This window comes from Cyclopterus lumpus, chromosome 15 (assembly GCF_009769545.1).
Source record: "Cyclopterus lumpus isolate fCycLum1 chromosome 15, fCycLum1.pri, whole genome shotgun sequence".
In the NCBI taxonomy this organism is placed as follows: Eukaryota; Metazoa; Chordata; class Actinopteri; order Perciformes; family Cyclopteridae; genus Cyclopterus; species Cyclopterus lumpus.
The window spans coordinates 9160669-9175675 of record NC_046980.1 but is presented as its reverse complement, the minus strand read 5'-3'; the positions used below and the strand labels follow the sequence as shown (position 1 = coordinate 9175675).

Here is a 15007-nt window from a genome sequence, read left to right as displayed (position 1 = left end):
CTCTGGCATCCAGCTCTGGTATGAAGTCATCGTAGCGGTCTCTGGGTCTGACCCCCCCCCCCCCAGCCCCCCCCGGGCTTGTTCCAGGCTCCACACCAAAACCCGCGACCCCTTTATAGGCTTTGTGGAGAGGCAGGGAGGGGCATGAATAACGGGGGGGGGGAGGAGGAAAAGAACAGATGAAAAATGGTAGAAAGTGTTGTTTTTGGAAGGAAATTCTGATAATAACTTGTTGCAAACTGGCATGTGTGATAGCGTTATTATTATCATTAGAGTGTGACTGTGTCTCGAGCACAGCAGACGCAATTTTCTGGTACGGTTTTCCTTTTCATCTCAGTGTTTGTATTTGCCTCTGCTTCAGCTGGCATGTAGCTTTGCTGTTATTGAAAGTTGGAAATGAGTACCTGGAAAAATCATGTTTCAAAATGAATTCCTCGGCTACGACACTAAGTATTTAAATGACCTGTGGCTTCCCCCAGAGCGGGCTGGAGATGGAATGAAAGATGGGTTGGCGAGAAAAGCGCTCGAAGGAGATGGATTATAGGTAGATGGATCTCTACATTCGTAACATAGAGGAAATTTGGGAGAATCTTTTGGCTTTTCGTACTGTGTTTATGTGGCGCATGTATACTAAGAAAATGGATAACAAACTGTACGTCAATTCAGAATGTTACACTAACTAAGTATGTGATTGTCATTCTGATAAGTACTAGCTTCATTGCCATCGACCTCCATGTTGCAGTATACATTTAGTCCCTATGGAGATGATTCAGATAAATAATCCCACGGGAACACGCATACACGGCAGCCATGTCGTGTCTGTTATGTGTGCATTACAATTCATCTGACAGCGCTCTTTGCAACCGTACTGGCATTGTAATCCCATTTCCAGTTAGTGCCTCCTGCCCCGCGCTCATGCATAAATCAACGTGTGTTTAACATTCAAATCATGGCTTAAGTACGTGACATTTTTACACTTGTAGGAGACAGTTGTTTTTATTTCTGTTGCAGTGCAGCATTCACTTTGAGTTGCCGTGATTATTCATTTATGCACATCTGACCAAGGCCAGGGCTTTCGCGGTGCTTTGCGGGTGTGAATGAAAAGGGACATTAAGGAAGCGCTGTGGCCGCTGCCGCATGTCGCATGACGAGCAGAATCGGGGTCAAAAGGTGGCGTGGTGGATCCAGGATCGTGCAAGCAGAGCGTGTGTGTGTGTGTGTGTGTCTGTGTGTGTGTGTGTGTGTGTGTTTGAGTGAATAGGTAAACCCTCTGCTTACAAACACTTGGCAAGGCATGCACACATGTCACATGGTTAAACTGTGTACCAACGAGTGCACGCATAATGTGCTCGACCTCCCGTTCTCCTGCTGGCTTTGCTGTAACTTTAATATGGAGGCAGGGGCTAGGAGCGCTGAGTGACAGGGAGATGTGGAGTGTTTATTAAAAAAATGGCAAGCATCTTGTGTGACAGGTTAGAGACAGATATCACTGCTGTACGGCATGTTTGTCTTGTTATAATAGTGTAATACCAGGCAAATGTAGAGTTTTCTGAAATCTATTAGCAGTGGAAAGAGCCCCAAATTACATAATTGCATCCTTACTCGAGGTTCATTTGCTCCATCTATAAGTTGTACTCACATTTTTCACCAGTCAAGTCTTATAAGGTCTTTATAAGCTTCTGCTGGGGTGGTATTATATTTGTTCTAAAATCCCCGGCTTAATTCCTAAATCCCCCTGTTACAGTGAATCTGGCGGTGTGTGCACAGTCTGGCATGTATGGCAAATTGAGGAACATTAGAATTTGAAAGTCAAACATTGTTTAGTTGGAGGCAAACAGAACTCTGCGATTTACATTTCTGTCAGGATTAGATCGGCGAACCCTGAGTACACACCTCTGCCCCTGCCTCTCTGTTTGAGGTTGACTTTGTGAGGATGAGTGATCTGCTGCACCGAAAGCCTACAGTCTCTTGAGAGCTGGTCTTGAAGAAGTAATGAGTGGAGTGTATGAGGTTGGGAAAGCCAGGGGATCACATCTACTCTATGGGATGTTGCCCTTGAAATGGACGCGTGTCTATGTGTTTGCATATATTGGCTCTGAACATTTTCTCCTCAATCTCTAGCAGCTAGTTTTAAGTCTCAAGGCTAAGAGAGATTGCTAACCTTGCAATGATATGAGCTTTTAAATTAAAAATGATATACATGAAGTTTGGCTTTTACAAAGGATTTTGACGAGGAGATTACTTTCTATATTGCAGATGATTCAAATAAAAAAACAGGAAAGACTGTGTGCCTTTAGGTGATGAGTGACACCCACTTGAAATGGCTGTAAAATTTGATTGACTTTATAATAGCTTTACTCTGATGAATCTAAATGGGTTTTATTTCCAACTCTCATCTTAATTCATCTTTACAATCGTTTTTTGATCTCTGTGAGGGCTCGCTCTCGCCTCCTCACCTTCCCATTCTAATTACCTTTTAACATCAAGCTGACTAACGTTCCTCTGACCTTACAAAAAGAAGGGAGGGGGGAGGAGGAAAAGAACAGATGAAAAATGGTAGAAAGTGTTGTTTTTGGAAGGAAATTCTGATAATAACTTGTTGCAAACTGGCATGTGTGATAGCGTTATTATTATCATTAGAGTGTGACTGTGTCTCGAGCACAGCAGACGCAATTTTCTGGTACGGTTTTCTCTCGCCTCCTCACCTTCCCATTCTAATTACCTTTTAACATCAAGCTGACTAACGTTCCTCTGACCTTACAAAAAGAAGGGAGAAAAAAAGTTCTCAGTCAACTGTTTGCAATTGATTTCGCAGCCAATGTCATCAGCTTTTTCCCGTCATCTTGTAAAAACGTCAGAATACTCCGCTCCGTGTTTGATCTCTTCATACTCTAATTACACAACTCTGATTAAACAAGATATCGGTGCCGACGACCGACATGCCCGCACAGTTTCCACAGGCACTCTGTGAGATATTCAGGAACTTTTCTAAAAATGCTGAGACAGTAATTAACTAGACTTTCTTCACAATCTAAAATATGTATTACTACTACGCCTCGCTGTGGTTAGCTCTGAGATTAGATTTGGATGTAAACGCACACTTTCTCACATTACATCTGTAGCCATGTATTAATAAACAGGGATCCTCTGCAGAAGGAATCAGATTTCAGCCACAGTGACATGAAGTGAGACATGCAGAAAGCTCGCTTGGTGAGGAGGAACTACTTTTTGAGTCCTGTGTTGAACATCACCTTGGTTCAACAAAATGATCAACCTTCATATATGGCTCATGGCCAAACATAAATTGCTGCAGCATTAGTGCAAAGGGCTTCTTCCATTATACAATTGCATACTTGAAGTGAAGTGGAATGAGCTTGTGTTGTGTTGCAGCTCAACAAGCATAGAGTTTTTGTAAGGCAAAGGTTGTAGGTGCTTTGGATTAAATGCTGTTCCAAAAACCTCCCCCCGCTTCCGCACACAGACACACATACAGATGCACACACACACACACACACACACACACACACACACACACACACACACACACACACACACACACTCCCCTAGGGTTTTACTTTTCTCTGCAAAGGGGCAAATCCAGATTACACAGCGTCTCTAAGTGAAGGAGATCAGAGTAGCTTTAGGAAAGATGGGGGAAGGTGCTCTATTTTACTGACTGTAAGAAACATATGGTTGGAAATAATTTAATGGCCAAATAAAACTATTAGGATATTGTGACGTTCTGCACAAAGCTTCCATTTATCCCTTTTTTCCCTTTCTAGAGATGTTAATATTGATAATTCAGAGGATCATTGTTTGAAATGACAGTCATTGTGAGGACAAATAAGACAAACATTGTAGGTGGATTTTGTTATGTACTCGGCAGTCTGCGTGTCCTCCAGTTAACATACAAACAGCAGGTCTGAGTGATCTTCTATTGAGCAGAGCGGGGCAGTGGCTGTAAGCACCACAAAGGCATCAAGGACATTTCAGAGTTGGGCAGCAGTTGCGTGGTGGCTCTGCTGCAAGCATTGGGCCTGGAGGATTAGTGTCCAATCAGAGTGGATTTGATGTTTACTGACAGCACATGGGACTTAACCGAGAGAACTGTATTTCATTTGTATTCAATGAAGCCAGCACCCTGTCTGGCCTCCCCTCCCCGCGCTGAGAATCTAGACACTGAAACCTGTTGACGAGAGTGCAGCATCCACAACTTCAGGTAGGTGACTCTTCAAGAAAGGGTAAGGGGTTTGGGGGTGAACTCTTAATAATTTCCATCATCATCATCATCATCGTCATCACCAGATACGCTTGTATCTGGTTCACATGACGTCACAGTGGGAAGGGGAATTAAACAAGCTTTATTTAGTTGTAATCCCTCATAGCAATCGACGGAGCGAGTAAAACGTCCCAGAGAAGAGGGAGATAAACCCCACTGGATTAGTACAAGCCCCTGCCCATCCCAACCTATCCACTCCTTTCGTTTTTTTTGTATTTTTTTTCTCAACATTTGGTGGCCATCTCATGCATGCCCCGGCTGCCGTGTCTTTCATAGAGTAGCTGTGCTACCTTTGCATTGTACTGTGTTTGTGTGGTTTTGTGTAAAGTGTTTGTGTGTGGTGTCCTCTTTCCTCGCGCACAACAAGGCAGCATGACCAGAGATTAATTATTCAAGGACGGACAACCAAAGGGGGAGTCACCTGATAGCACGGACTTACAATATTACAACCCGATATCAGGTGAAACGGTACACACAGCTTCATCTTCCTTTTTGCTTGTTCTCCTCTTCCCTCTCTCTGTTACATTTTGTTGGTGCTACAGTACAAGAAGACTTGAAAGACAACTTTCACAAACACAGCTTGAAGCGCAACATTTTCTTCTGTTTTGTGCTTTTTTTCCCCTTTTTCTTTTCCTCCGTAATCGGTTTCTCTACTTTTTTTTTTTTTTTTGCCAATGCTTGTCCCTAACAAACAGTTGAGTCTTGGTCGCTCCCACAGTTGGGACACATTAGGGGGGAATGAGGGTCAGTGGGAGAGGGCTGAGAGTGTCTACGAGCAGCAGGCAAGAGTAGCTGGCCGACGGAGCTCTCTGTCATACGGAGAGGGAGGAGGGTGGTACGAACCTCCACCAGGAGTGCATCCCCCTGACCTGGATTTGAAACGCGACCCGTATTCCTGCCAAGGCTCTCCGTACGGACAGGTCTACGCAGAGCGACAAGACCCACGGGGGCTGAGGAAGGGCTCTGTGCCGGATCTGAACCATTACGAACGAGCGCCAATGGCTCATCGAGGATCCATTCCGCATCAGGATTACTATTCCCATGACCCGGCCATGACTCCGCGGCCACCCGAGGGCTTTTACCGGCCTGAACACCAGCCTCCACCGCCTCACCCTCATCCACTAAGTCGGTCAGCCTCTCATTTTGGGATGGCACCCAGCGCTCGTGCTGTGTGGGATCAAGGTCAGGGAGGAAGAGCAGGACCTCAAGCCCCTGCATCGCCTCTACCTCCGCCCCCTCCTCCTCCAACCGCTCATGAGTTGAGTATGGGTTACAGGGAACCTGGTGCAGTAACTGCTGCCAAAATGACGTCGGATGGCCAACAGCGCATACCCTCTCGGGAGCCATCTCCTGCACACTATAGTATGGAGCATGCATCTCCTCGGTATGCCAGTGAGCCTCCACCTATGACCGGTCAGACCGTCTATACAGATGTGAATGGTCGCCCTTTGGATCCCCAGCAGCAGGCTGCTACCTGTCTGGTAGTAGATCCTTCCAGTCAAGGTATGATTATGAGGCAAGAGACCGCCTCACCCTACACCATTCAACAGCAGCAATTACAGCAGCAACAACAAGTACAGCAGCAACAATTACAACAGCAACAACTTCAACAGCAACAGATACAACAGCAGCAGTTACAGCAACAGCAACTTCAGCAACAACAAATACAGCAGCAACAACTTCAACACCAACAATTACAACAGCAACAGCTTCAACAACAGCAGTTACAGCAACAGCAACTTCAGCAAGAACAGTTGCATCTGCAACAGCCCCTGCCACCTCCACCTACAATGCCTTCCTCTGACCCGAACCTTTCTATGATGCCTCCACTTGCCGCTCCACCTGCCACAGTGCAGACCGCAGCAGTTGCTCCAATTGCACCTGCTCTTGCACAGGTGACCCAATCTTCAGTTCCTCCTCTACCAGTCACTCCACTTCCTGCTCCTCTTGCCCCACGGACGCCTTTGCTTTTGGACCCCAAGAAGACAGTTGACCCTGAGTTCCTTGCCCTGCTGCGAAATGAGGGCCTCTCCGAGAGCACCATCTCCTCACTTATCCAGCAGGGATTTGACTCCACAAGTATGCTGGCTGTTATGGAGGAGAATGATGTCCGCACCGTCGCCGCCAACCTCGGCCAGGCTCGCGTACTATCTCGCTTGGTCCACAACTGCAAGCGGCCCGCTGAAGCTCCGCCAGCCCCCCTCCAACCTCAGGCACCCATGAGAGGCCGCTCCAATAGCTTTAGCCATCGCTCAGACATCTACCAGCACCAGCAGCCTCATCATTCAATGCACCCCTCACAGACTTTGACCGTGGATGCCCAAATGATGCACCCACAGACCCCTGGGGCCATGCAGACCATCTCCCCAAGGATGGGAGACGTAATGGGGAGGAGGCCCAACAGTGCCCCCTCTCAGCACCTCATGGAAGCGTCTGGAGGCTACCCAGGCCAACCACCTCGCTCCCCAGGGTCATACACTGGAGCACTTATGCCTGTTCAATCAAGACCCATGTCAGCCTACTCTTCTGGGATGCCCATGCATGGTATGCAGATAATGCCACATCAAATGACTGGGTCAATGCCTGCCATACATGGGTCTATGCACTCCATGTCAGGTATGCCACAGCAGATGCCTGTGTCCCTGCCAGCTTTAACACAGCCACCACAACAGGTCCCTAAAGCATACTCAACCAATTACACAGTACCCATGGAGCTGATGAAGAGGGACAGGAACCTACTGCCATTGTCACCCATGCACAGCCCTCACCCCAGTCCTCAAATGATGCGTAAGGGTGGGGGACCTGCACCGGACAATGTCCTCGTCCCTATGGGACCACCGGGCCAAAGTGCCCTGGCTGTTAACCAGAAACTAAGTCGACGCACGGGTCCACCAGTCATCGTGTCCACTATGGTGTCACCAGATACAAGTAAATCCTTTTTTTCTCCTTTCATCCTTTATCATCTGTTATTTGTCCGATTTCTTGCTAAATTTGGTCTCACTTTCTCTTGGCTGTTTCACACATTTTAAATAGATAAGAAAATTGTTTTGCACTCAAGCTCTTCATTTTTGGCATTCTTTAATGTTATACTTCATTCTCAAATCCTCTCCTTATTTTTGAATAGCTCCACAAAGCACTGCTGCTGCATTGTTAAGAATCATATCATGCCTTGACATGTTGGTTAACATTTCTAAGAGCCATTCAGTAAACTGAAAGCAACAACTTGAGTGTTGGGTTGCAGTCTTTTCTTTACAAAAAATAAGCAGGCACCAGAAATGTATTTTTCACCCTTCATTGTGATGAATCGTTGGTGTGCATACCATCTCTGTCAACGTTTTTTGTTGTTGTGTGTATTCTGATTTGTGAAACCATCATTCAGCTGAAGGGCTTGTGATCTATTTAGCTGAATGTGGATGCCGGTGTAATGCATATTGCGTGACCTTAAGAAAGCCCAAACACAATGAGAATATTAAGTGAGCACTTTTTGTAAATCGTTTTATCTTTCCGGTCGGTGCTGTCATTTGTTTTGCCGTCCTGTGTTTGTTCTCATTACAGCAACAATAGATACAAATGGTGTGGATTTTTTTTCTCATCTAGTCCAGTGGAGTGAAATCTAAATTGCTGTCTGACGATCTTTTTTCCAAAACAGTTTTGAAAGAGATTATAATTGATATCGTAAAAGGATAACTTTAGATTCGACATTCTGGCAATCCATTTCCTGTCCTACTTTTAGTTTCTACATTTTCCACGATCCTAAAAACGATACTTGAATCCCGCTTTCTTGTCCGCTGTTCTGTCACAGCCAGATTTGTCAGATTTCCATATTCTTTGTGTCAAGTTATTATTTCAGTAATCTCATGTGGTTCTTTTGTCAGAATGACATCAAGTACAACACAAACCAGCATTGATGAAGTGCAGTATGGAGGGTTTGGGAGGAACGGCTGTCGGCAGCCTTTCTGATACCTTTTTAAATTTGAACAACGGCACACTCTTCATCTTACAGTCTGTCAGTTGCTGCATTCATGTGTGAACGGTTCATATTAGAACTTCTATCATCAGAAAAGTCTGATATTGTCTGCAGTAGGGTTGACAGTGTACCGGCGTTTATGTGTGCGCATGTGTAAACATGTGTGACTGACTGTGGTGTCCTTGCCAAGATATTTTTTCTCATTTAGCTCTTACTAAATGCCCTTGGTGAGTAGTTGAAGCAAAGTAAAAAGCTCAGGCCATTTTTTAAAAATCATTTAATCTGCCTCAACTATGCAGTATTCATTAAATTGCATTATGGTGATAGCAGGATGTATGTAGCTCTTTAGCTCGTGTATCATTGTAACTGCAGTCCTTTCTGCTCTTCACAGCCCCCAAGCTCTTGTTGTTGTAAACATGGATGTTTTATTGCATTATGATAATAAGGTGGGCGCATCAGAGTAGCCTGGAAAGTCTTTACAGTACTACTGACCTGACTGTTAAGATAACTTTTCATTGTTATTCTGGCAGTTTTGTTATTATTTTGATCTGTCTCCCAAATAGTTTTGATTCCAGTCTGAAATGAAATGAGTTCAGTCAGTGAATGCATTTTTATTGTGTCATCACCAGAATCATTTACCCATCAGACCAGATTAAAGCTTTGATTCAGAAAAATAAAATGATCTTCTTTTCACACCCATGGCCTGATAAAAGTATATTTCAGACATTTTGGGCAATAAGGACTGATTTCTCCATCAACACCTGCTCACTAGAGGCTGACGAGCAGCATCACTGGACAGATAAAATCGAATTACAGCGCTGATGGCCGATCTGCGATAGTGTGTAATTTTCTCTGTGCAGGTTGTAATGAGAAGAGAGAGAGAGAGGAGGGGTGTAATCCTTCCGATCCTCCATTTCCACTGCTGCCCTAATCCACAGATATTCTCATTTTGTTCAGAGCAGCTTCCGGGCTTTCTGCGAGACTCTGTGAGCTACCTCACATTGCCAGTAGGTTGAAATGGAATAAAATGGGGCCAAGGCCGACTGGGAACACACAATTGCTCTCTCTTTCCTCTCGGATATGTTGGCCCTAAGAGAAGCAGATACTAAAAGATCCCCATTGCTTGACTGTCAAAACAGACTGCTGCTCTTAGCACAGGAGCACACGTGCTTCTAAAAGGATTTCGTCAGGTCTGCCACGTACGAATACGTCGCATCGTTGGTACACAAACAGTCAGCAGAGTAGACCTCATTTGCATGTGGCTGACATTTGTTACTTTGGTAATTACATCTGTTAATGGACACAGACGCAAAGCTGCTCTGAAAGCATTTTCCTAAATTGTATGTTGCTAGGCAACGTGGGTTTTGGTGGTAATCGTAGGCAGATTTTCTTCTGGTTAAAGGGTCGGTCCATTGTCGGAAAACACTGCAAATCTACATTTTTCTTATTTTTTTTTAAAAAACAAAATGGCTGGCTTAGCTAATGCATCAGGAAGAAAGTATTAATTAATCATACTCAACCTTTTTATGGGTGCTAGATTTTGTATTTTTTTAAAGAGCATTTTTTTGCATATTTTTACAGGAATTATACATTTTAGACCAACAAATATATTATTTAGCATTTAAGTTCAAACTTAATTTTGAAATGAATAACATTACATTATAGCAATAATGCTTTTTGCATTCCTTAAAATCCCATTTGTTATAAACTCCTGATATTCTGAAAGCATCAGACAATTAATTTGTTATAGCAGTGAGTTGCACCCACAACCAGAAAGAATTTCTCTCTGAACTAATGTGTAAATACAGATGGCATGCCCCCGCCCTCCTCAGTATATGATGCTTTGTGGAATACCCTTGAGCAAGACCCCGCCTTTATATGACTAACTAGGCCGCCCCATCCCCCACCCCGGCATAATCACCGTATATGATACTGTGAGACTTCCACTCTACCACTTCCACCCTGCGGAGTGTGTTGGCTTCTTTCCGTGGACTGGCGAGGCGACCTGATGCCGGCTCAGGTCAGTTTTGATCTGCATGACACACTAGCTGGGATATTTCCTCCTTGTTTAGGGCTAGCGTGATGAAGGGGGAGGGTTGTGGCATATTAGTGCTGGAGATGGTAGATTATGTATTAACTGGGTCCAGGTCAAAGCTTCCGGCAGTTGTTACATAGAGTGAGGGATTAAGCAAGAGAGAGAGAGGGAGAGGGAGACAGGGAGAGAGAGAGACACAGTCCAGCTACTGATAGATGATGATTGCTTTTAGGGTGGGGGAGGGGAAAGAGGGCGTTGACAGCTGTCAGTCAACCTTGGACTCTCAATGGAGATGAGGCTAGCTGTCAGTGTTGCGTTTAGACTTTGAGGGTCAAACTTTGGCCCTAATCTGGGCTGACAGTCAAAGGTTGTTTTTGTTACGCTGCTGGTCACTCTGGTCTATAGATCTTTTTCCTTCTGAACTTAGCAGTGCTACCAACCTTTAGGAATGCAGCCATTTGATTAAATTGGGGTGTTTTCCGGGCAACAAAGGATTGACAAGGGCGTTATCGTATCTGTGCCTTTGAAAATGTAAAGCCTCTTCAGTTTCAATCTGTAAAAAGTACAATTTAAACAGTATTTAAAAGTTCTGTTGACTTGGTGTGGATACACTAATGTGTACCTGGCAGTTGGAGTACTTCCAAGGCTTTGATGTGTAAACTTGTTTGGTTAAATATACAAAAGATGAGCAACTGTGTCAGAACATATCTGTTTGTTTAATAAAAAAACACAGTAACAGGCTTGTATGTATAGAACTGTATTTAGAGTATTTAATTTCAATTTTGTATGAATTGATTGGCTACAATGCAATATTGTGTTACCCATTGCAATAGCGGCCCAGGCTAATGTGTGTCGTAGTATTTAGAGCCAAACCAAATTTGCAAGATTTAAATAATTAATAATAAGTCGAATAATATGTCGAGGAACATCAGGGATATCCTTTTCTCCCACATCACAAACTCTACACAGCCTGTGTGTTGTTTGTATTTGTGTCTGCATGGAAGTGCAAGCTGCTGTGTGCAGGTGTGGCGTCTGTTACGGCACAGTGGAGAGTCCCTCTCACCTCCAGATGTTTCACTTCATATCAGGCAGTGATTTATTTTCCCCCTCATGAGTGAATATTGTCCGTGGCGACATTCACAGGATTTGATCTATACAAATCTATACTCATACTCATCTTATTTTTGTCTTTTTCTTTGTACAAATTGGTCCCAGTTTCTCTTTGTTTCCCCTCCCTTTGTAAATTAATCTTTGTACGAAACAATTTTGCTCTGACAATCCTAACTCAAGAGAGTAGAGGTGTGGGTATGGAGGGCTTGGGGACAGGCTTGAGGTAATGGGAGAAATACGTCTCTAAACAAACGTCATACCCAGCTCAGCACATTCATTCATTACTGTGGTTGTGGTTTACGGAGCCCGTCTGCAGGAGAATTAGGGAAACGAGGAAAGTGGGAGGATGGGAGATGATTGAACCAAACCAAAAACAGCAGAACAGAAGAGAAGATAGAGCGAGAAGGACCATGGACTGGATCTAAATGCACAGAGGGCTGCTTTTGATTGGATATTGAGTTTTGACTGCTTTAGAGGCAGTGATAGAGTCTTAGAAATCGGTGGCGTGCAAACGGGAGATTACATAAATGCAAACTCTGTCATGCTTCTTGGAGCAAAAGACGGAGGATAGCAGGACAACCTAAAGCTTTTATTTGTTTTTTTTTAAAGAAAAGAGCGCTTTGTAAACCTGAACCGTCAGTGTCTTTTTGCCAGGTTTAAGGCTGCAACTGATAATCATGTGTATTTATTTGTCAGATTTAATCTATTTATTGTTTGGTCTATAAAATGTCAGAAAATGGGCAAAGATGACCCTAACAATGTTTTTCCAAGTGCTAAATAGAATAGCAGCACAGTCTCGCATTGAATAGCTTGAACAACTATTTTTTTGTTTATCAAATGACATCATCAATCAATACTTTATTGAATTATGTATGTTTAGAATAATTGAGGAATAGTTTTAAATTAGGGTAGCATGGTGTTTTAACAGTAACTCCCTTGTTATTTCTTTGTCCTACAATTCTTTTTTTTCTTCTTCTTTATATAAACAACACAATTCCCTCAGAGAGTGAATGATGTTTGCCCGCCAGGCCGTGTCTGTTTGTTTGTGGGTGTAGTTGTGTGAACAAAATACAGATAATAGTCTGTACGGGTGCCATCAACAGAAACTGGACCTTGAAAGGTGAAGTCTGACCACGGAGGCGAAAAGCTCTTTCTGGACAGTTCGCTGCATCCTTTCAGCGAGACTTGAAGTGATTAACTGTGGATTGTGTGTGCAGAGGTGGAGCAAGGGTCAATACAAGAGGTCACATGCTCAAACATTTGTATGTTTAAAAGGAGAATAAAAGCAGTGAAATGGTTAACCTTCAAGACCCTCTACTTTTCAACAGTCCTGCTACCTCCTCTTGCTACCTTTCCTTTCCTCATCATTTTCTCTCATTTCTTCATCTTTCTTTCACTTTTTATCTCCTCTCCTCTTGCTACCTTTCCTTTCCCACCATTCTCTCCTTTCGTCTCCTTTCCTCTTCTCCTCTCGGTGCCGACCGGAGAGTCACCCTGAATTATTCATTTTGAGAAAATGAAATCTTCACGGGTGTTAAACCAGAATGAATAGACAACGATGACCATGTTCTCTGTATGCACAGTGTGTGTGTGTGTACATGTGTGTGTGTACAAGTGTGTGTGTGTGTGTGTGACCAGGCGTTGCAGAACTTGACACTTTGCTTGGCTGTGTTTTAACAAAAGCGAGGGGGGGGGGATATGTTTAGAGGTGCAGATGAATCTCATTTGCACCCAAGGAAAATATTAAACATTTCTCAGTAGGCATGTCAGTCGTGTTCAGGATCACACGGGGCTGTAAATGGGATTGTGTTTCACAGTGTTTTTAGTCTCACCCAGGGAGGAGAATTTGTGTGTCTGTCCGTGTGTGAGCAGCCATCACTCCGTATTTAATCCTCAATTTATATGGTGTTTACTTCTGTTATTTGGCCAAAACACACATTAGAGGACGCTAAACTTAAAGCAGCCAGGTGCTGGATGAGTCGGTATCAGTTTGTGCATATGTGCATATTTGTCCATGAATTTGTTCACTGTCTCATTTGAATGGATGCTTGTTCACACTCTACATACATGAAAGGTGTAATAAGAAACGCCTTCCACCATTCATCCCCTCAACACACACACACACACACACACACACACACACACACACACACACACGCCCATCCTCTTTTACATCTCATTCTCTGTCTAATCAGGCCAGTTGGCTTAAGTCACAGAGAAAGAGAAAGGTGGAGGACAGTGATGGTGGTGGAGCGATGCACAGACGGGGTATGAATGGGAGAACGAGAATTTATGTGCTGCAATCGCCTCCCTGAAAAGCCTCCACAAAAAAAAAGCCTCAACATCTGTTGTCCACCTGCAGCTGTGCCATCTCCCTTTCTCCTCTCACCCTCATTCGTGTTTCAATCATTTGGCAACAGCGTGTCATGCAGATCAGAAGAGGCAGATGGGATGGTGAATATTTGGAGGTCATATTATACCGTAGACCCATTCTCCCTCCAGCGCTCTCTTTTCATGAATGAGGCTTTTTTTTACTCCAGGCCCGGTTTGTGATCTCTGATTACACGTTGTAACCAAACCTCCTCAATGGAGCCTTTTAAACTCACTGACACTCCTGTTGAACTAACCATCAAAACACACAGTGCACTACAGTTCAATATGCACAATACAGCATAATGTCGAACTCTTTCATTTGTTCACTCAGCCATCACAGGTCTGCAACTAACAAATATTTTATGAACAGTGTTTGAAATAATCATAGATTTTGGATTTTTCAATGAGCGAACATTTGTAAATGTAATGTAAAGGTAAGAATGCTTAATTCGGTCATCAAACCTTTTCAATTCATATCAAATCTTAGAAAATGCTTGGGTGGGATCTTTGAACATGTATGCACTGTAATATCTTACCTACAGTACCTCACAATACTGCTGACATATCCGTCATGCACAAACGTTTTTACGGCTGCAACTTTTTTTAAACTATTGATTTAATCTACAGATTATTTTCTTAATCAATTGATTAATTGTTTTGTAATCTAACACATTTTGGAAAATGTGCCCCATACAGTCATATCCCGAGGTGATCCAAACCCCAAAGACCTTTTATTTACATGGATGCATGACAAGGAAAACAAGTGGCGCTTTACATTTGAAAAGCTTGAACAATCAAAAATGATTTGCCATTGATTATGAACACGGTTGCGCCACTGAACTGTAACAGATGCCAGCTTTCAGAATGCATGCTCCCTGTACAAAAGCAGTGTTGTGTCTGGGTACGGCGACCTGGAAGCCCTTCTCAACCTTCATTATCAAAATCCTTTTTAAGGCGTCCGTCAAAGACAAAGTCTCAGACTTGCGTCGTCGTAAACCTGCTGTTACTCCTGTGCTCGGGTTTATATCTCAGGATCAATTAGACTCCAGCTGTGTTACCATGAGTTGACAAGTAGGAATCCTTTGTGCTCGTGTCTGCACAGTCACTCCCTCTGAGAAACACGCGTCGCGCTTTTTCAGATCCCCAGAGAGCTCAGTGGCAGGTGTGTAGATATTGTTGCATATGGGGATTCATTTTGTAACTGCAGGATTTTCTATTCGAAAGACTGATCACAGATGATTGT

At 43.7% G+C, this 15007-nt stretch overlaps 1 protein-coding gene across 3 annotated transcripts in view; it reads left to right on the top strand.

The window, feature by feature from the left end:
• ctbp2a (C-terminal binding protein 2a) overlaps nt 1-15007 on the top strand; it is a 58619-nt gene that overhangs the window by 22632 nt on the left and 20980 nt on the right. The window contains exon 1 of one of the 3 annotated variants that reach the window (XM_034552334.1): nt 4954-7207. The exons of the other annotated variants lie outside the window; for them this stretch is intronic. Coding sequence (XP_034408225.1) covers nt 4954-7207 — 2254 coding nt within the window. Of the gene's footprint in view, nt 1-4953; nt 7208-15007 lie in introns of those variants that run through there. 3 annotated transcript variants of the gene reach the window in all.